General features: G+C 33.4%; 1 protein-coding gene across 5 annotated transcripts in view; it reads left to right on the forward strand.

The window, feature by feature from the left end:
* Positions 1 to 22,905, forward strand: part of PIBF1 (progesterone immunomodulatory binding factor 1) — a 149,730-nt gene that overhangs the window by 24,866 nt on the left and 101,959 nt on the right. For all 5 annotated transcript variants that reach the window (XR_003046885.1, XM_025048173.1, XM_015590851.2 and 2 more), the window contains exons 7-10: positions 3,798 to 3,906; positions 4,137 to 4,318; positions 5,454 to 5,579; positions 18,241 to 18,339. Coding sequence is in view for 4 of the 5 variants with exons in the window: in XM_025048173.1 (XP_024903941.1) it covers positions 3,798 to 3,906; positions 4,137 to 4,318; positions 5,454 to 5,579; positions 18,241 to 18,339 (516 nt within the window). In the remaining variant the exon portion in view is untranslated. The remainder of the gene's footprint in view (positions 1 to 3,797; positions 3,907 to 4,136; positions 4,319 to 5,453; positions 5,580 to 18,240; positions 18,340 to 22,905) is intronic.

Consider the following 22,905-nt stretch of genomic DNA (forward strand, 5'->3'; position numbering starts at 1 on the left):
ATGAAATCAATTTAAATACTTGATAGTTTTATCTGAAGTTTTTTCAGCTATTCCTTTCTGACAGAAGGCACACACACTTTCAAAAACAGTCGCTGCTTAGCAGCTATTGCAAATAACTTTCCTTTTACAGGAATATGCTTTTATGTTATTTGTGCATTAATGAACCACTCCATAACTGTATGTGCCTAGGTAAATCTCTTATCCATTCTAAGCCGAAGTTTTGTCATCTGAGATAGTGCTAATACAAATAACTGCACTATATAAAGTAAGAAAATCAAAGAAAAATTTATGAGATCTTTATTTATAAATTTGCACAGAGAGTAAGAAATATCACCCTAATTATTCACTGCTATATCTGCGTCAACTACAATAATTCTTGAAATATACTAGTCACTCAGTGAATATTTTTTTAATGAATGAGCACCATAAATTGTATAATACAATAAGTAAATCTGCAAAGATTTGGGGATATAACTTTTGTGCTCCTACTCCCAGCATGACTGACATGCAATATTTATTATTGTGTCAATATATAATAATTACTGGAGCTTGAAATCATGAGAGTTCTACTCAATGCACTCTTAAATAAAACTAGATTTCAAAAGACTCATTTTCAAAATGAAGCAGATTATGATGGTAAAATAATACTTTGAGTTGGTGTTTTGATGTCTTCTCTACCACTATAAATGTGTAGTAATAACATATAAATTATGAGAAGAGAAAACGAAAAAGCATAATCATCAGAATAATGCAGAGTGGCCATGAATTAAAGTTAAATGAACTAAGTTGAGTCATGACTTGATAATTTTTGAAGCCAGGTGATAAGAGCACAGGGGTTCATTATAGTGTGTGTGTGTGTGTGTGTGTGTGTGTGTGTGTGTGTGTGTGTGTGACTGACTGTGTGGGAGGGGTATTTTCTATAATGAAAAACGAGGAAAGAAAAAAATGTAGCCCTGACCAAAAATGTGAACATCTTCATGTGCTAGAAATGGAACAGAAAAACAAACAAGCAACAGGGGCTCAAACTATAAATCCTTTGGTTCACTCAATAGAAAAAATGGATTTAAAGAAAAAAGGATCTGGTCACAAAAATATAAAATAAATTGGGGAGGAAAATCACTTTTCTGTTCTTCATAAGTTCTCACAAATATGCAAAAGGAAACGGGTATGGATGTTAACTGCATCATTACTAGAAAGAATTCAAATGCTTTTCAACAGCAGAATAGAAAATAAATTGTGATCTATTTCTATAGTGTAATTCTGTGTAGCAGTTAAAATCATTAAGATAGTTCTGAATGTATATGGATAAGTCAAATACATAATACTAAACTTTAAAAAGCAAAATGCATGAGTCTATTTTTTATTTTTTAAAGCAGCTTCTTAACTTTATGGCATAATATAAGGTTCTCAGGTTTATTTTGTAATTTCATTGCGTTAGCCCTTTCTCTAAGGTGTCTTGGTTTATTATAGTGGGGAATATTACTCAGATTATTAATATCTGGGTACTGGTCATTGTTTCTAGGTCCTTTCAGTAGGCAAAGGCAGTGAGGGAAGAGGGAAGATGGCTTAACACACTATGGATAAGAGCGTACTTAATTCCAATTCAGCATGATAATAGCTAGTTTGAAGGGGCTCTGACTGGCCACATGTGGCGCAACTTAAATATCAAGATGAGTATTAACAAAAATGAGTTACTTAATTGAATAGAATAAGAATTTTTAAGTACATGCTAATAATAAACGTGAGCTTTATAGAATGCAAACCAGTAAATATATATGCACATTAGAATTATCATTTTCTAACTTCATAATACTGTTTAATCCAGAATCATCAATGGAAGCTAAAACCATTGGGTAAAAGTATGTCAGGGAACAGAATATTTATACAATTTCAGAGTATGTCACCACCGATTACTTATTAATTGCAAAAGACAAAACGGTACCTTTATAGAGAACTTTGGCAGATACCACATTGAGCAAATGATCAAAATCACTATCACCAACCATGGGATAAAGTAACACCATGTGCCTCTTTATGTGCTATACTGAGAACACATTGTCACTTATGTGATTCTCCTGCCCAAAGTGCTGAACTTGGATCTAATCATAAGGAAATATCAGACAAATGAAAATTGAGCGACATTCCATAAAACTGTTGGCTTCTGATCTGTAAAAAAGTCGGTGTCGTACAAGACAGTGAAAGGCTAAGGAACTGTTCAAGGTTAAAGGAGACCAAAGACTCATAACATTCAGATGCAATGCATGATAATACATTGGATCCTGGAACAGGGAAAAAATTTCCATAAAAGACATTTTTGAGACAAGACAAAAATTTGAAACTAGATTATGTATTAGATATTGTATTAGGGCTAAGTCTCCTGAATTTGATAATTATACTCTGATTATATAAGAGAATATATTTAATCTTATGAAATTCACAGTGAATTTTTTAGGAATAAAGGGTACTAATGTCTACATATAACTCAAATAGTTGAGAGGGGAAAAAATGCACGTTTGTGTGTATGTTTGTATATATATATGTATACGTATATGTATCTGTATGTATTCATATATATTCATTTACAGATAGAGACAACAGAGACTATGACAAAATAGTAAATAATACAAAGTAAATATGACAAAATGTTAACAGTTGTTGAGTAAAAGTAAAAACATATATAGAAACACTAAATTCATCAGTTTATCTGGGAAACGATATAGGCATAGTGAGGAAAATATAGGGAACTTCAAGTTTATTCATAGTATTTTATCTTTTTAAAAAACAAAACTTTAATGTTAATATAAACATGGTAACTTATGTCAACTATAGATAGCAAGTTCATGAAACTTTTTCTATATCATACTTTCTAATTATTGTTTACAAAAAAAATAGTACAGGGAACATGATCATTACCTCGTAAGAATAAAAACGTTTGTATATAAAAGCGCAGAATACTCTGTACCAGAGTATTAATACTGTTAGACGTCTTTAGTAAGTGGGTTTATGGATGATTGTTATGTTTTAACTTATCCTTTGCTCACTTTTCTTCAGTATATATAATACTTTGTTAATCAGAAGAAAAAAAAAAGTATAAATGAGTTACTGAATAATGAAACAAAAATAAGTTTTAATAGCCCTCTCCATGGAAATGCCAGGTCAGTAGATGAAATAAAGTACAAAGGAACTGATTCTGAGTGGAGAGTTTAAGAGTAAGTAAATTTATTTCTCTGCTCATTTTTTAAGAAACCTGTTGTAGGTGTGGTCCACTCCTTGGTTTTTACTGTTTAGGAGAAAGAGCTGGTCTCAATATGGAAAGTAGAATCTCTGAGTAATCAGAACCAATTTGTGAATGAAAGAGTCACAAGAATTCCTGCCTGTGTGTCTGCTGGCTACCTGAGTGATGAGTTAAGGCCTTTATGATATCGAACTGAAAGCCTAGAGCCAGGTATAAATTCTTTAAAAATTTTGGCTTCAAGATAAGATTGAAGATGATTAGTGAAAAGATACCATATTGTGCCTTAGAAAGTTTTATTATTTACTTTACTGACTAGTGTAGTTTGTGTATTTATTTTTTAAAGATGATAAATTCATATGTATGTATCTGAACAAGGTCCTTCTAAATTTGAAGGACCTTGTTTATTGTTTATAGAATGACGCTAAAGCACCACTGCTAGTATCTCTGTTCAGTTTTCTGTAACATAGTCAACAGTTTTTAAATGTTCATTGTAAAAAGGGCTATAAAATTTACATATGTATTTGAATTTTATTTTACTAAAAAATGTATTTGAATGTTTTAGTGAACGTGATGCACTTGAACAGGAAATAATGGAGTTAAGAAGAAAACATGAAATACTTGAAGTCTCTCACATAAATCAAGCTAAAGAAAGAAATGAATTATCAAAAGAGGTAAGCTTATAGAGTCACTTGTATTTTATTGTACAGTGTGATTGTGGACATAGCCCAGGGCAGAATTGTGGAAGGGACATTGGTTTCTTTTTGATATAGTTGCCAGGAAGAAGGTACTTTTAGTAGCGTTTGGATGAAAAATTGCAAGGTAAGAATGAGCCCTTTGTATGAAAGAAAACAATACAGTAAACCTTGAAAAGTAAGAACACTCTGTCTCTCTGTGTATGTAGGTAGCCAACTTAGAGCAGACTGTTACTTTACTACAAAAGGATAAAGAATATCTCAATCGCCAAAACATGGAGCTTAGTGTTCGCTGTGCCCACGAAGAGGATCGCCTTGAAAGACTTCAGGCTCAACTTGAGGAAGCCAAAAAGGCTAGAGAAGAGATGTATGAAAAATATGTAGCATCCAGGCAAGATTTTCATTGTTTTCCATATAAATAGATATAAATTAACACTAGCTTCTTTGAGGGAACTCCTGGCTTTGGGGAAGAATAGCGATTTTTTCCATATCTATAAGATGATGTTAAGATGATAGTTCATTTTGTTTACTTATAAGATATTCTAATCGATTTTTTTTCTTAACATGTTGTGATTTTTCCAACAACCAAAAGCCTATTTCTTTTAGGTATTACTATTTTTATTTTTTTTTCATTACGACATAACCTTTTTAATTCCCTATAACTGACATCGCTACATAAGTATTTTTGAAAGAAAGGGTATAAAAGTATCTCTATAGAAGTATCTTTTTAGAAAAAAAAAACTAATCTAATCCTGTGGAGCCTGATTACTCTGACCTTTTCTTAACTGTGCGAAACATAAAAGGATGAGGAGACAGCACCGCATACTGTTTTAAGGCACAGGCTCTGGAATCAGATGCCTGCATCTCAATCCTGTCTTCTCTCCAACTGGATGTATAAATTATTAGAATTCCTTTATACTAATAGCCCTTATAATCCTTCAGTTATTTATTTTTAGCAGCACATCAAAAACTAAAACAAATTCTAAATTTTATACTTTAAGACTTCACACATTCATAACTTTTTCCCTACCCTGTGGCATTTTCATTAGCTTGTACTCCTGCTAATGCCTTACGTAACGCTCTGACTTTGCTAAGAGATCACAATGGCTATGGTTGTGCTTAGAAGGAAAGGTTTTGTAGAGTCAATGAGAATCATTTTTTTAAAATATTTGTCAATCTGTAACATACCAGATTATATTTCTAGATGAAGGACATTCCATGTGCATCAGTTTTCAAGTCTGTAGCCATATACATTAAAAACTATCAGTAAAAATTTTTGAAAATCAATAATTATTCAACATGAGTTAACTTTTTGTGTCGTAATCAAGCCTTACAAGCAAACTTTAGATGGAACAAGTTTGGAATAGTATTTTTAGAAACTATAAAACTTTATATCTAATAGCTATGTCTTTCAAGTAACATTGTATTTAGAGCATATTTGACATATTAGAATCTTACATGAAAGGCAAAAACTTCTTTCTTTACCAAAAAGAAAATTTATGGATATTCTTTTTGATTCCTTGCAGAGACCATTATAAAACAGAATATGAAAATAAACTATATAATGAACTGGAACAAATCAAATTGAAAACTAATCAAGAAATTGATCAACTTCGAAGTGCCTCTAGGGAAATGTATGAACGAGAAAACAGGTAAAGAAAAAAAAAGGAAATTTGAGTAATATTTCTGTTTATTTGAAGCTTATAGTTTTTTTGAAATTAAACTATTTCTGTGACATAATATCTATTTTAATACATTAAATAAAATTTGCAATAAATCTAAATATAATGGAATGTTAAGTTCTAAGGTCTTCGATAACTAGGTTAGAACAGGGTTTATTGGGCCTTAGGCCTCTTGACTCTGGTGTTCCCATTCTCCCTTTATTACCTGGTAACTTGTCTTTCTGCCTTTAGCTCAGTTCAGATCGAGGACAGAGATGAAAAGGAAATTGGAAAGTACTAACAGATCAGTACTTCTGCCCTATAACTGTGCCTAAAATCTCCAGGAAATTTTTAATAACTAGAATAATAATATGAAATATTGCATATGCCTCATTTAGTTGCTGACTCTGAAAAACATCATGTAAGATCATCTCGAAGGAGAATTTTTTTTTTTTTTTATGCAGTTACTTTCAGATATGTATATGTTAGGTTCCTTTAGTGATTAGCAGTATTAGAAGAAAGTAAATTCTTCTTATTTCAATAACAGTTATTTTTATCTACCATCATTATAGTTCATATGGCTTTTGAAAGTTTATATTGTGAGAAATTATTTGGAAATTGACTTAATCATCATAGTAGTTTATAAGCACTGATTTGAGTATATGATATTTTGATTTTTGTCAACAAGCAAGAATTTAAATCAGACTAAGGTTGATGTTAGAAAAGTTTACATCTGAGCTCTCAGAGCAATAAATTCACTTATTTAGCAAATATATTTTGAGATCCACCATGTGCCAGATGCCATAGATAAAGTGGAGGCTCTACCTTTACAAAGCTGGAATTCTAATGGAAAATAAAAACAAGTAAAGAAAAAATGATAAGTATGCTGATAATGGAGAAAACAACAGGATATACAAGATGTGAGTACATAGACTCAAGGTGTTTATAACCCAGCCTTGGGAGAAATCAGGGAAGACTTCAGAGAGAGAAATACCTATGCTAACACCTACATGATGACAAGACTATGAGTTAGAGGAGGGAAGGAAATTGGGGGAATAAATGTATAGTGTGTATAAAAACCTTGGAGGCAAGACAAAAATGAAGCTTTCTAAACAAACAAAATAATTAAGTAGGGCAAGAACATAGACTGAGGGGGAGGGAATTGTAAGAGGAAACCGATCCAAATCAAGACTAGTGGGGAACAACTGAAAAATTTTAAGAAAATGCACGATATCATCTGATTTTATATAAAAAGACCACTATGCAATGTGGAAAATAGATCAGAGAAGTATAAGGCTATAGACAGGCCACTTTTAGAGTTTGTTTCCATTATCAAGATGAGAAGGATGATGGAATTAATGGCAGTAGAGATGAAGAGAAATGGGCCAGGCCAAAACATGTTCAGGAGGTAGAATCAACAGGATTCATCACTAGATTGGATTGGAGAGTGGTAAGAATTTACGGATTTCACAGGTTCGTTCATTTGTCTGTCTTTCCATCCTTCCATTCTTCCTTCCTCCTTTCCTTTCTCCCTCCCCTCTTCCTTCCCTTCAAGTTTCAGGGGTACAACATCCGTATGCACTACAAAGTGATCACCCCCAAAAGTCTAGTTAGTATTCATCATCACCAGGTTTCCCAGTTGATCAGCTTTGTGGATGGTGATGCAGTTTTTAAAACATTAAGGGAAAAAAGACTTTAATCGGAAAACATGATAAATTTAGTTTAGTTTTATTTGAAATCCTGAGATATGCACATAGAAAAGTTGACTACATAAGGTTCTGAATCGCAGGAGAAAAATGTGGACATGAGCTAGACCTGTGGCACAGGTGATACTATTTCTGTTTTACAAATACATACTTTTAGTCCTGTGGTTCAATTCTATTATGGATTTTATAGCTTTTATTGACTGAGGTAATAGCCTTAAAATTTATGGACTTATTTTCATGACAACATGCATGATTATTTCCAAACAATTCATATAATCACAAACTTTGATATGTATGCATTTTGAGAATTTCCTGATTTTTCAGTTTTTATTGTTGCCACTGGGTTTTTTCTTTTTAATTCTTTAAAATGCATCCCATTGTAACATAAATTTAGATAAATTAGCCCCCGTTCTCTAAAATGGTTAGTAGAGGTAGGTTGGGAAACAGCTGACAGACCCATTTCTGGAAGCTGAGAAGCTGAAAGCAGGTTTCCTTTTCTCTACTGTTGTTCTGACTCTATATCTACATCAAAATGGATGCCACCTAATCAGGAGATTCCTGGAATTAGGGCCACTGTCCTGAAAGCCCCAGCCAGCCACAAGACCCAGAATGCCCCCAGTGGATTTTGACGCTAGAGTGGACTGTTGCCACCAGGTGGTGCCAAACTACAGCCTGGGCTGAATGATTTTGAATTGCAGGGCGACTCCTAGCCAGCTAGTGTATAAGCTCACCTTTATCATTTTATTAACCTCACAATAATACAACCCTGTATGTTGTGTGGCCGAATCTTTCTGAATCACAGTTTCCTCATTCTGGCAGGATTTAACTATAGTCAGAGTGTATGTCCTACTAATCTTTTACGGTTAAAATAAATTGTAAATTACTTTTTTTTTTTGAAATCTTACAACTTAAAATAATTTTAAAAAGGATCTTAGTATTCCATGTTGTAAAACAGAAGATTCAGAAAACAAAAGTTTACATTTTTAGATATTTTTATGTCTGGACAGATTAATCACTTACTTTGAACTTAGGTGTATAATTGTGTCATGTACTTATATTTTATCAAGGTGTGCTGTTACAACATGAAGTGAATAGATGAAGTATTTACACTTGCATATTTGTGCTTAGTCTCTTTACCTCTCCCCTAATAAACATTTTTAGCAGAAAGTTAAATAAGATTAGAGAAATTTGGTTTGCTTTCTATATTTGGGGGGATGGTAAGAAAATGCCTTTTATTTTCTCTCAAATGTAGAAAAGAGAGATGAAACTCATGCCATCCGTATTGTTTTCTGCCCGTGCAGTCAGTCATACCAGTAGTTTGTAAAGTTAAGGGATTGAGAGGGAAGAGAAAGAGAGCAGAAGAAATAAAGACTTGAGAAAATACAGAGATAAGCAAAGAAGGAACTTGTGAACTTGGGTACATTAAAAATGCTGTGTAGTAGTCTCCCCTTATCCACAGGAGGATGATATGCATGACCACCAGTGATGCCTGAAACTGTGGATTGTACCAAACCCTCTATATACTATGTTTATTCCTATACGTACATTCCTTTTCACTTAAAGGAAGCACTTGACAGCTTTGCTTTGGTGTATCTACATTGCCAGCATCACTACTCTTGCCCTTTGCGGCCATTGTTAAACAAAAGGATTTCTTGAACACCAGCGCTACATTTCCACAGTAGTGGATCTGGTAAGTAACTGGGTGACTAACAGGCAGGGGAGCACGTGCAGCAGGTAGACACTGCACAAAGCGATGGTTCATGTCCCTGCAGGATGAAGCAGGACAGCACAAGATGTCATCATGCTCCTCAGAAAGGCATACAATTTAAAGCGTATGAATTGTTTATTTCTGGACTTTTTCATTTAATGTTTTCAGACTGCAGTTGACTGGGTAACTGAAACCACAGATAAGGAAGGACTACTGTCGTTGAAATTATAACGTTTGTGTATGCTTTGGCTCAATCTGTGAGTTAGGTTTCTTGTCTTTTTCTGTACTTTATCGTTGCTTTACAATGCCATTTGGAGCTATGGGAAATGAGGAATGAAACTCTAGTGTTGAGATTTGTTTTATAAATAACTTTTTGCTTAGTAGGTATTATGTGACTGAACTGTACAGACCCTCTCATACATTCAAAGGAAAAGCATTATTCCTTGAACCGCGAGTATATCATGAAGGAGGTTTGGAGCAAAAGGCTAAACTTAAATACCGGCTCTACCACTTTATTAGCTGAATGAATATGTCACTTAATATCACTGATGTTTAATTTCCTCTTACATAAAATGAACTAATAATACTGTTTCAAAGAGTGACCTGTAAGATTTAAATGAAAGAATATATGTGCAAAGTACATTATAAATTATAAAATTGCATATATATATATATATATACATATAAATGGTAGTTATTTTGATACCTTTTGCCTGTGTGCAATAGTTAATTCTTTTATTCATTGTGTTGACAATTTAAGTAAAATGAGCATTATATAAAATTCAACTTATAACATTATGGAGTTGTTTATCATCATTAAAAGGCACTATTACAAATATATAATTATTCTTCAGTATTGAAGAATCCTAATTAATACTGTGAGATAATAAAGGGTAGAGAAATTCAGGTGCTTATTTTTTTTCCAAAAAAAGTAAAACTACCTTTACGTAAGGTAATCTCATTCTTATAAACACAGAAAGAACTGTTCTCATAGTGATGCTGTAAAAAAGGTAGGGACGCATTTGTTAGAGGTGTTCATCATCCTCATGCTGCACAGAATATGGAAACTCAGATTGCTTTACAGTTATTTAAAGGGGGAAGGCAGTAAGGAAAAGGAGATCAAAAATATACTTTTAAGTGTAACGATTAGTATTGCTTTAGTTATTTTATTTTCCCACCATTTCAATAAAAATAATCTTGACCACAGTTCATCACCTTCCAAAAGTACTCAAGGAGAGACTTTAATGACATAACTTGAAATTTGTGTAGAAATTTAGAGTGATGTTACACAGCTTTGAATCGTGAACCTAAGTTTATTTACAAAGATTAGCTGAGTATTGTAATGCATTACAGTAGGTGAGTTGGAACTAGTGTACAGAGGCTCCATTCATCATCTGAAAAGTGTATGTCCTCATTAGTGCTCAAGCAAACTTTTGTTCATATCAGATATCTGTATAAATTTTTAAGTTGCTTTATGGAAAAATTTAAGAATATTTTACTTTGTTTTTTCAGTTAGATTACTCTGAACTTTTAACTCAATATCTTCTCAAATAATTGTAAATGAAATTTTGTTAGCTATCTTTTATTGTTAACTATATTCTTTATGTCTATAAGTGATTACCACATGTGTTCACTGCTTAATTAATAATATTCGAGTATTTCAAGGTTTATAGGGTATTCCAGATATGAAGCAAAGTGAGTTCAGGTTATGTAAGAACTTGGATTTACCCGTATTGTCTAGTTCGTAGGGTGACGAGGGAGGCTGGCACAGTAGGATAGGGTCATATGTTAAAAGGCCCTGTTGTCAGTGGGGTTTTATAATAGAAAGCAACATGATGTACTTTTTGTAATTGTAGTTACAGTGTGGGTGCATTATAGTTGAAAAAGGCATGGAGGCACAGAGATTGGTTAGGAGACAACTGGAAAGTTTAAGTGAAAATAAGAAATGGAAAGAGAATAAAAGCTGAGTTTAAAGACTATTTCGGTAGTAAAATTGGCAAGACCTGGTTAGGGACTGACAGGAAGGGGATACCAGGAATGACTCCAGCTGTTCTACTTAACTAGTTTCGGAGACGTGGATGGTCAGGCATGGCCGTTAATTCAAGAGTTGCAGACGAGATTTAGAAAGGAAGATAGTCAATTTTTGATCTTTTACAGATATGGCAGATCTGACAAAGCCCAGAAGTACTTGTCTGAGATTACATAGTTTATTCTCCCCTGTGCCCCAGATCTTACTCCCCTCAGCCCTCGGAGTGCCAGAGGGGCCTTGAGCTACTGAAGCCCCTTCGGCAGTCTTCTCATTTCCCCAGAGCACTCTTACAAATATTATCATGTTTTTATACAATAAGACATCTGGGGAAGTATTGCCCTAATCATTCTCTAAATGAATACCTTCGTATTTTTAATTTAGACTTTCTACTATTTTTTGAATGCCAGTTATACATCCAGTATGGTATTCAACCCTTAACATACGTTGTAGAAAGAATTAGATGGGACATTTTATCAAGTTGTAGGTATTAATATCCCCATTATACAAATGAGGAAACTGAGAAGGATGTGATTTGCCTGTGATTACAGATACATCTGACTGTACAATGCAGTGCAGACTCCCATTTGAATGGTCAAGGCTGTGAAATTTGACTAAAGGTCTCTTATCAAAACTAATTTGACGTCAATTTATTTAAAATTATTTAGAAGTTCTCTTAAAGGAGTTTAAAAAACCCCGCTTCATACTTGAGGGCTGAAAGTGGATCATCAGAACTTTATAAAAGCATTTGTCACTTTAAAAATTAGTAAAGAGGCCTTTATTTTTCTATAAAATGGTATAATTTTTTGACAGGACCCCCTGCTCTCCTACGGCTCAGACACTCAGTCGTAGCTGGAGTCCCTTCCCGCTCCCCTGCTCAAGGACACAGCTCCAGCATCCTCCCCTTTGTCTCCTGTTTTGGCAGTTTCCCCCTTTCTGCCAGATAATTCCCAGTTATGTACAAACACATTGTTTCTCCCATCTTTAAAAGCCTTTTTAAAATTTCCACTTCCCCCTCTAGATACTGCTCCATTTCTTTGCTCTACTTTGCCCATATTCCTGCAAAGAGTTGTATATGTTCATTCTTTACCCCCCATTTTTAAAATTTTGCTTCAAGCTTCCCCCACTACTGCTCCAACAAAGCTGGTCTTATAAGCCCCCAGAGAACTCGATGTTGCCAAAAATCTGGTGGTCAGGTCCTCATTTCTGATCTTACTTGACCTATGAGCAATATTTAATACAGTTGATCCCTCCCATTTTTTAACTGGTTTCCAGGAGACCACACTTTGACTTTTCCCATTTCTGTACTGACTAGAGAGTCTACTGACTTGACTGGTCCTGCTTATCTCCTGGACATCTTTTGCAACTGCCTCCGTGGCTTTTCCGCTTGGTTCTCTAATAAGCATCTTAATTTTAATACGTCCAGAAGCAAACTTCTGTCCCTGCAACCCAGCTCTGCCTTCACTTCAGTCTGACTCAGCTCAGTTAAAGACAACTCTATTCTACTTGCTTAGACCAAAAACCTTGAAGTCATGTTCAGCCTCTTCTCTTTTTCACATTCCATATTCTATTTATCAGCATATCCTTTTGGTTGTATCTTCAAAATTTATGATCTCTTGCCATCTCACAGATACTATCTTGGTTCAAGCTACCATTATCTCTTACCTTAATTACTGCAAGAGCCTCTTAAGTTGTCCCACAGCTTCTCTCCCTGCCCTTACCAGTCTGTTCTCCACACAGTTTCTCTTAATGGTACATCAAACTAAATCACTCCTCCGCTCAAATAAAAAGGCTCCCCATCTCGTTCAGTAAAAGTACAGATGGTTGTAATGCACCATGATACCACACGATCTGCCCCCAACTACCCCACCCCTATTTTACTACTCTAGTCTAGGCACTGGTCCCACTGCTTAACCTTCCTCTCCTGAAGAGCCCTGTCTCCTCACTTTTGATAAGTCATCAGATGTCACCTGCTCTGATGTTTTTCCTGACCCCCCCTATTTAAAACTGTGAAATCTCCCACCTCCCCCTCATGCCTGCTGCCCACTAGCCCCTTTTTTGCCTTATTTTTCTCTGGAGCACTTAGGACCTACTAACATACTTTTGATTTCCTTTCTACTAGAATTATAATTTCCATGTGAGTAGGGATTTTTATATCTTGTTCAGTACTGGATTCTGTGTACCAATGTCTGGTACGTAGTAAGTGCTCAATAAATATTTGTTGAATGAAATAATAAATTGGTCCTACTTTTGAGAAATCAGGTGACTATTGGTTTAGATGAAAACCTATACAGATTTAGAATAAGATGGATTTGATTAGGACCAAGCGTGGTGACTGACATAGTAGTCTCTCAGTTAACCGTCCACCAGATTCACCTACTTTTATTTTAATGTATTATATTTTATTCTGTCAGCTCCTTTCAAACCTCAGCACATTAATGGATTTAAAACAAGTGTTTTGCATTTTTAAACTATGATTTGGATTAGATATTTATTTACTTTTTGGCCACAGTTTCTACATCTATAAAATAAAAAAAAAATCTGCTTTTGAACCAACTAAAATAAAAGGATAGGAAAGTATGGCATGTTCAGTCAATAGTAATCTCAAAAAGTTTCTACTCTTAAAATACGTAACTTCCCCCAAGAAATTATGTTAAATAAAATCTCCACTTTGTTCTTTATGTCCTATTCATTCACTTTTCAACTGTCTAAGTTCATTAAAGGAAAAATTATCAATTGTTGATTATATAACAGCAGATAATCCTCTTGTAACCCTTCTAGTTTATGGCACCTTAAAAACAAAAAAGCATCAGATATGGAAATGACCAGTTTAGTATTTTATCAAAAAAAAAAATTTGAAGGTAGAATGATTAATTCAGATGCTTTCCCTATAAAAAAGCTTGTCATATAAACAGCCTGTTTCAATTCCTTTTTATTCAAACTGGAAAAAATATATTCACTTTTATTAACCAAAAATATTTTACATGGAGGCAGAAAAAGAAGAATGGGTTGCTTAGTTGTACCCCCAAGCTCTTCTGACAGTCATATTTTTTTCACTGTTTATTCTCAGTAAATTTCAAATTCTGAGGCATTAGTGATGTTTATTCAGGTTAAGACAGTCTCTTTCCATTGCCAAACTTTGATTTGTTCCTGTTAGAATTTCAGTGGTTCCTAAAGTTTTTCTCATTCTTCTACATTTTTCTTACCACTTTTCAAGTGTAAATTTAGATTTGGCATACTGGTACTGTGAAATTTATCTTCTAATAGTGAGAAGATGCATAACAACAGAAGTCTGTTATGTGTGTTGTACTGAAGTTTTCAGGCTTTGGTTTTGAGATACTTCTGGATAAACTTAGATGTATGAAGTCATCTCTGTACAAATATACTAGATTGCATATGAAAAACCTCCATTTTATTATAATATTAAAATGCTTTTTAGAGAAATAATTAAGAACTTAACTCTTTTAAGTTTCTTGTTTGAATGTTATCATCTCAACAACAGTATTTCCCAGTTTGTCCATGAAAGTTCTGGTTTCTCCCTGTTTGACATGATTATTGAGGGTGCCCTCTTTCACTGTAAAAAGTGTCTCAAGTTGAAAAGTACATTATTTGGACATTAGTTATAATACTAGCATACTTACTTTCCTTTTGCATTTTACATAGGATTAATAAGGTTTCTTCTCCATTTTCTGCCATCTTTCCCCTCAATTCATTTCCCACACACAAATGTAGGATGGATGAGAGATATAAGTATGTGCATATGGGGGAATGGAGTTTGTAGGAAACGACATGAAAGAATCATGAAAAATACTTTTGGAATCATGTGTTAGCTTCCTAAAAGCATTTTTAAGAATGAAATACTTGAACTTTTATATTTTAAAGCCCTCGTTATAACAGATGGCTAGCTTTTAACATATTCTGTTGTTATAATTATGTTGATTATATATTTGATTACATATATAGATTATATTGATGTGTTGATTATATATAATTACATTTGATGATATATATTCAGTTTGGACTTTTAGAACTTTAGATTTTTTGGTTGTACATGCTAGTGTATATCAGTTTTTCAGGTTTGTCTTTTGAAGAACATTTGAATTCCTGCTATTCTTTAATTGTATTTAGTTGTATTTTCTAAGGCATTTAACACTTAAAAATGGATAATTTATTAGTTATATGGCAGTGAGGGTTTTATCCGTGGCTGGAATACAGTACATCTGGTGGTTTATCAAACTAGTCTAAGTTCGAAAGAGCTATGGGCTATAAGAACAAGTATATAATATATTCACAGTTCTTTCAAGGCCTATTTTTGATTTAACATTTGTTTGTGCTATGAGATGGTTATATAATATAAATCTCATAATGACAGGATTTCCCAAGGAGAAAACTTCTGTGAAACAAAGGGAATCTTAAGAGAGGCAGCACTATAGTATGATGAAGAGCATGACTCTAGAACCAGACACTTCAGGTTCATATTCAGGCTCCATAGCTTACTTGCTGTGTGACCTTAGGCAAATACTTCTCTGTGTTTCAGTCTTTTCTTTTGTAAAATGGAGGTAATGATACAGCCTACACTCTGTGGGGTTTTTGTGAAGATTAAGTTATTATATGTTATAACAATGTTTTTTTAATAAATAATAAAAGTTATTATACATAAAGTGCCTAGAATAGTGCCTAACACATGGTGAGCATTCTGTTTGATATCACTATTTTGTAAATGGAAGAATAGGTCCGTTTATCTATCTCAGACTTAACTTGAAACATTAAAAGTCAATTGATAATTTATCTATATCTCTATGTTACAAGGAATTATGCTGCTTCTTATTGAAGTATACAGGTTGTGGGTGAGGCTTTGGAAGGTATGGTACCTGACAAGAAGTATGGGTTTACACAGAAATCTTACCAGCAGACACCTGTGAGGACCTATTGGTAGAAGCCTGGCCTTTTAGCACTTCCTCCCTTTCATTTCAGTTTTCTCTTTTTGAATTGCCTTTATTTGTCCTTCTAGGTCCAACTTCCATGTCTTCCCTTCACCTCACCTCTGTTCCTCCCATTAAAAGTAATCAGCTCCTCCTCTTTTTAGCCATACAATTTTGTTTATGCCTTCATAGAGCACTAATTATAGTTAGCTGGATGGTATAGATTGTGGCATACCCCTTCTCGTAAGACCTAATGTTAGTTCAGTCTGAGTTTTATTTCATTCCCTGTGACTTACTTTTCTTCCTAAGGCCCATTATTTCAGGAAAGGAAATATAGTTAGGGACTGAAGTTTCTCCATCTACCAACTAAGCATTCATGATTAGTACTATAAATAAAATCTACTTGGAATTTTACTACTGAAATAACATATAGAATAATGAGGTTATATTTGAGAAATGAAAATTGCAACCAATTTGTAATGATTTACTGACTAAAATATATAGATCATCTAGGAATGGAAAATATATAAATGTTTAATATACTTTGAGAATTTATTCTGTGGAGAAAATAAAAGTAAATTTTCATGTTTCAGTTGGTTTGATAATAGAATATTTTTGAAGGGCATTGTAATCAGGATGATTGCAGAAAATGACATGCCATTTTGTGATCTCTAGCGTAAAATACACTTCCACTTAAGTAATAGTATACAAAAGTTATTTTCTTTTTAATAAGAGTTATCTATACTCCATTTCTTTTGAAATTATTTTATTTCTGGCTTATAAACTATTTCACTGATGAATCTGTCTTGGTTGACATGTTTTAAATTTTAAATTTGTTGCATCTTTCACACCATGCATAAGATGATATTGAGCACCAGCACAGCAAGTATGACCACTTAGCATGTCTGTCCAACAGTTATTAGATAGATTTGTTCAAACTCTGTGGGTGTTCACTACTTCGTACTGACATTCTCCATAAATAAAAAAAAAAACAAATTTCAAAGTCCAATCCAGATTTTTGTGGGGGATAGGGTGATCCGATGTTTTGTTTTGTTTAAAAAAAAAAAACACTCTTTGGAGTAAGACATAGCTGGGCTCAAATTGTGGCTTTAACACTTAGGCCATGTGACTTGGGGCTAGGTATTTAAGCTCTTTAAAATTCAGTTTACTCAGCTATAAAATAGGTTAGAAAATACAACATTAGGGATTTATAGGGATTAAGTGAGCAAAATTATTTACGTTGTACTCTATGTTATAAGTCTGTTGGAGAAAAAGATTTTTGATAAAATTGACTCTCTAACAGAAGCATACTGTTGGTATTTTTCTTTATCAACACTTCCACTTTGATTAAAAAACATATTTGATCTTCGAAGGCTCATATCTGGCTCTCATCTACTAATTACGCAATTGTTGTTACCTTTCACCTTTTGGACATTCCCCTTAACTGTCATTAAATATATCTTTCTGTCAGTTTCAATTTCTGCTGTCGTCAGTGCTGTAAGTGGATGACTTATCTAATACCCTGGCCTCATACTTCCTTGAGCCTTACATGAATATCGACCGTCTCAGCTCCATTTAGCTACTTCAATGGTCACACTCTGGATCTGCTTATCAATTAAAATTCTATTTGCTGAAATAAGTACTGTTCTACGTCCAAATCACTCTCCGGCACCCATCTCTAGTCTTCCATCTTGCTCATACAGCTACTTCCACTTAATCTGTTTGTCATCGCATCAGGACTTCATGTACTTTGTCCCTTCTGCTTTCTTCTGTCAGCTCTTCTGTGTTGCCCTCTCTTCCCTTTCTCTACAGGTGAAATCCCAAGATCTGTCACTTCTGTTCTTTTGTTCTTATCCCAAACTTCATTTTCATTTTGATACTTGTGATATCTAAATTATTATATCTTTCACTTAAAACATTTTATAGAACTTTATTAATATCTCAAAACCTTACTTTTCTTATGGATGATATGTGAGTAATTATACCTGCCTCATTAGATTGTGGTACTAAAAAGTTACTGTTTAGCCTCCCTTCAACCCATGTGGGGACAAGTCATGGAGAAAGGTAACATGACATTTAGAGGTAGACCTTCTTTGCTTCTACTCTGCTGCATGCCACTACAGAAATTCTCCAAGCCAGGCATATTTATATAATATACAGTCTGGGTCGTCATCCTCTAAGGGGTTCTTAAGATTGACAGATAGTCCAACTCCAAGCAAGTTCATTTATGAATCTTTAAAAGATGGATGCTTATGTATTTGGAATAACCGAATGTATATTTAAATATTAGAAATCTCCGAGAAGCAAGGGATAATGCTGTGGCTGAAAAGGACCGGGCAGTGATGGCTGAAAAGGATGCTTTAGAAAAACATAATCAGCTCTTAGACAGGTAAGCGTCCTGAAAATAGAAATGTTAAAACTCTTCAATTTTTGTTCTTATTACTTTATCTTTTAGAAAATATATTTTTAATAAAGTGTAATTTTCATTTCAATTGCAGTATAATATACATGCATTATTTTTGTAATGTGTATTTATTTCATACATTGAAACATGATAGAGAGCAATTAAGTTGCTATGATAGTACATATAGTTTCCATATACCTTTCATATACCAGTAAACTTTGAAAATAAGCTCAATGGGTCTTTTAATTGTTAAAGGAACATTCGCATATTAATTTGATTTAAGCAATACATGAAACTAAAAATTAAGGCAAGTCTTTATATAATTAAACTATTGTTAATCCTTTAGAGTGTCAAAATCTTTTAGAATGGCCCAAATTTTTGTACTTCTGAGTGCACATCAACTTTATAAACTTGACTTATGGAAGAATTTTAATAAATATAATATCAAAGAAATCTTCCCTATAATGTGAAAATGTTTCCAAAGATCTTAATGCAAAATAAACTTATAAATCAACTTTTTATGGCAGTGCTCTTACAACCTATCTTTAAATTATCTTTTATTATGTATAACCCTTCTATTTTTAAATCTATATGATTTCCACTAAAGATTTACTTGGCTTTTTGTTAATATTGTTTTGAGCGTGATATGTTTAGTAATGGCTCTAGAATAATATTTATGAACAAACTAATAGGCTTTACAAGAAAGCATAAGATTTTAGCTAGTAAACCAGGCAGAACTTCATAACTTGCTAGCTTTGGTATGTTTTTGTGAATTTGGAGAGAAGAGGATAGTAAATCTGACCTTAAAATTGTCTACTTTATATTTATACTAAGCTCTGCAATCTTCTAAATTTTTGACAACTAAAATCCTTCATATCCTATTCGTCCAAAGACATATTTATCCTAAAGAAAAGGGGATACCTTAGTATCTAAAAATATCTTCTGAATTACTGAGAATTCAATCATTTAATGTTTTAAAGTACATAGAACAGTGTCTTGCACATAGGTAGTACTATACAAATGTTTGCTAAGACTATAAAATGTTTGCTATTATTATTATAAAATAATTCGTTCAATTATTTCTTTTATTAACCTTTACTAACTGAATTTTTGCTACTCAAAAGTTGATATCTTTCCAAATCATTTCCACTAGAATATTGAATAAACTGGAACAGCTCATTTTTGAACTGCTAGATGAGAGGAACTTTATTCGTAATTCCTTGAAGCGATAGTAAAACCTTGCTTATTCAGAGCCCGATTTTCAGCCTACCTTAAATACTTATGGTAGTTTTAAAATCAAGATTAAGAAAGAGAAAAAGAAAGTATTTCTAGACACACTAGAAATAACCTCTGAGCAGCAAATAGAGTTAAGGCTCACACCTTTAAAGGACATTATAGGACTAAGCATTTCTTGAACAAATGAATGAGAATAATATATGGCGATCTAAAACTCAAAGTAAGTGTGGGCTTTAACAAAATGCTTTAAACAGCTAAAGGTAGTTACCTATTTTTTCAGCTATAATGTTGACATGGTGGGGAACAGCCCCCTGCTTACAGTTATAATGTTGCTAAACGACTTCAAAAAAGTAGGATTCTTGATGTCCCCAAAAAAGTAGGATTCCAGGTGTCCTCACAATTTAGTTTTTCCTTAATTAATCTATAAATTCAGTACAATTTTTGTCAGAAAATTTTTTAACTTTCTATTGAAACTTGAAAAATTAACTCTAAAGTTCTTTTTCAGAATTGCTATGGCTATTCTTGTGCCTGTTCTTATACCTTTACTCTTCCATTATGAATTTTATAGTTCTCTTTTTCACATTATACTTTTCATTCATCCCAAGTTTATTTTTGAGAATGGCATAGGTAGAGAACTAATATTTTTAGTGAAAACATCAGTTTTCTTAAGTTAAACCATACATTTCATCGGATCCAATTAAAAATTCTAGCAAGATTGTTTTTTTTAAGACTACATTCTATTTTCCTCTTTCGTTGGATGGTGTCAGTGGAGCACAGGCCTTTTGGGATCCTAGTAAGGGAAAGTGAATTAGGGATGCATTTGGATTAAGTGGTGGCTTCCAGGAATACTCATTGTCCGCTGTGCCCGATCCCTGTGTTAGAGAGAGATAGGAATGTGTTTCAGGTACCCATTACTGCAGCCAGGCATCGTTGGCCTTCTTTCTTTATGAAGGCAATTTTTATCCTTTATTTTGGAGGAGATGCCATGGCATTTCTCAGACCAGTGGGCATTTAAACTGTTTACTGATGTTGTGGGTTCTTGAATTTTTTAGGACTATTTTTTATTCCTCCAGCTCTTGTACGGTATAATTGAGAAAAATGTAACGTGTTGAAAGTGGACAACATTATGATTTGATATATGTACACATGGTGAAATGATCACCCCTACACTGAGTTAATTAACACATCTATTACCTCATATGTTTATCTTTTCTTGTGTGTGAGAACATTTAAGCTTTACTCTGTTAGAAAATGCAATTAAACAATAGTGTTATCAACTATAGTCACCATGTTATACATTAGATCTCCAGACCTTATTCATCTTACAGCAAGATTTTTAACCAGACATATTAAAACTCTGGTTCGTTTGGAAAAAAATTAAATAAGTGGGTTTCTGAATAAGAAAAAACAATTTTATCAGGTTGCTGGGACAACCAGCTAGGTGAAGAAACTTTGGATTCATACCTCACACTTTTGAACTCAGAAACTGTAAAAGTAAGAATTAATAAAGTTGGCTACCTACAAATAAAAAATGTTGGTGTGGCATTACTACCATAAAGAAAGTGAAAAGACATGCAATTTGGGGAAAAATATTTGCAACTCTTATCAGTCATGTGACTGATTTGTAGGAAGACCCTCCTACAAATCAATAATAAGTGAAAATTAGATTATGGTTAAAACTATAGCGATTTTTCTGCAAAAGCTGAAAGATTGATAATACACTGTTTTCATCGGTATGAAAACACAGGCAATCTCATACATTGTTAGTGGGATTTTAAATTGGTACAACCTCTGTGAAGAGTAATAACCAGTCAAAAGTACAAATGCACATTGCTCTTGACCCAGGAATTTCACTTCTATTACATTATCCTACAGATATTCTTGCTAGGTACAAAATGACATATATGACAACTTACTCTTTATAGCATGGGTGGTTATTATGAAAGATTGAAAACATACCAGAAGTCCATTGACATTTAGGCAGTAACTCGATAAGTTCTAGTACATGGATACAGTTATAGAATAAAATATGTAAGTATGCAAAAGGAATGAAGCAGCTCTATATCTTGATGAGGAAAAGTCTTTAAGACATGTTGTTGGGTGAAAAAAGGCAAAGTAACAGAATCATATGTATATGACAGCATGACCATGTATGTGTACCAGTTTTTTGCACCTAGTCTATGTATATATCATGCTGTCATTTGTATATGAATTAAGAACAATACAAGACATACATGTGTATTTTATATTTGTGTGTATTTGCTTTTGTATATAGAAACACTTATTGCTTGTGGAACAGGAAATTAGGTAGCTGGGGGACAGATGTTGGATATAGAATTTTTTAAATATATGGGAATATATTGAAACTTGTGACAGTTCCAACCTTTCCAGGTTGTTTTCAGGCTTAGATGTGAAAATATAAGTGCATTTCTTAGATGATGCTCATTAAGCACCCATGCTCCTAGTGGTTTTTAAGATTGCTATTGGAGAAAGCAAGTTTGGCCTGGAGTTAGGATAGATTCTCTAAGAATAAATCAAAGCAGACTACATTTCCATTTTTAAATAGGGATATTACGCTGGTAAAACATAGAAATGAAGTTAGTGTACAAGTGATTTGCCAAGGCTTTCCATGATATTCTAAACAAGATGGAAAATATATGGGCACAATTCAAGTTTAGGTAAATGTACTAGTAACTGTGAAGGCCTCTACCCAAATGGTTTTAGAGAATCATTAATAATCAAGAGGTGGGTTTATAATGACCTCCAGTAATGCTTTGTGGTATTATATTTAATACTGTATTTCTACATTTTTGTCAGTGATTTGGGTATACTTGAAAACACTTATAAAACAGAAAAATAACATTGAATTACAGAACGAGGATCTAGATAAATCTTTCTAGGCAGAATTAATGACCTCAATGAAATTTAATGAATAAATATGATCATATACTTGGGCCCAGAAAACATTCGTTATTAATATAATTGAATTGAAATGTGAAAAATAAATATTTAGAATTGAAATGCAAAAAGATCTTGGAAGATTTCAATATGGAGATATTATCCTACAGTAATGGAAGTTATATCTAGGATGTGGTTGGTGATTACTTTATCTATAGAATCACACTAAGATTTAAACACCCAAGCTTTAAACCCAAGGTCTTAAAAAGGAAAATGACCAAAACTGTGGAAATGTCTTAATAGTGCTCAATTATAAGAATCTACAGATATTTAAAGGATTCTTATATGAACGAGCTGGTTTTCTCTCTCAGTCAAAGTAGTAGAATTGGGATCACTGGGTAAACATTACAGGAAAGA

The sequence above is a fragment of the Pteropus alecto genome, unplaced genomic scaffold (genome assembly GCF_000325575.1).
Source record: "Pteropus alecto unplaced genomic scaffold, ASM32557v1 scaffold72, whole genome shotgun sequence".
In the NCBI taxonomy this organism is placed as follows: domain Eukaryota; kingdom Metazoa; phylum Chordata; class Mammalia; order Chiroptera; family Pteropodidae; genus Pteropus; species Pteropus alecto.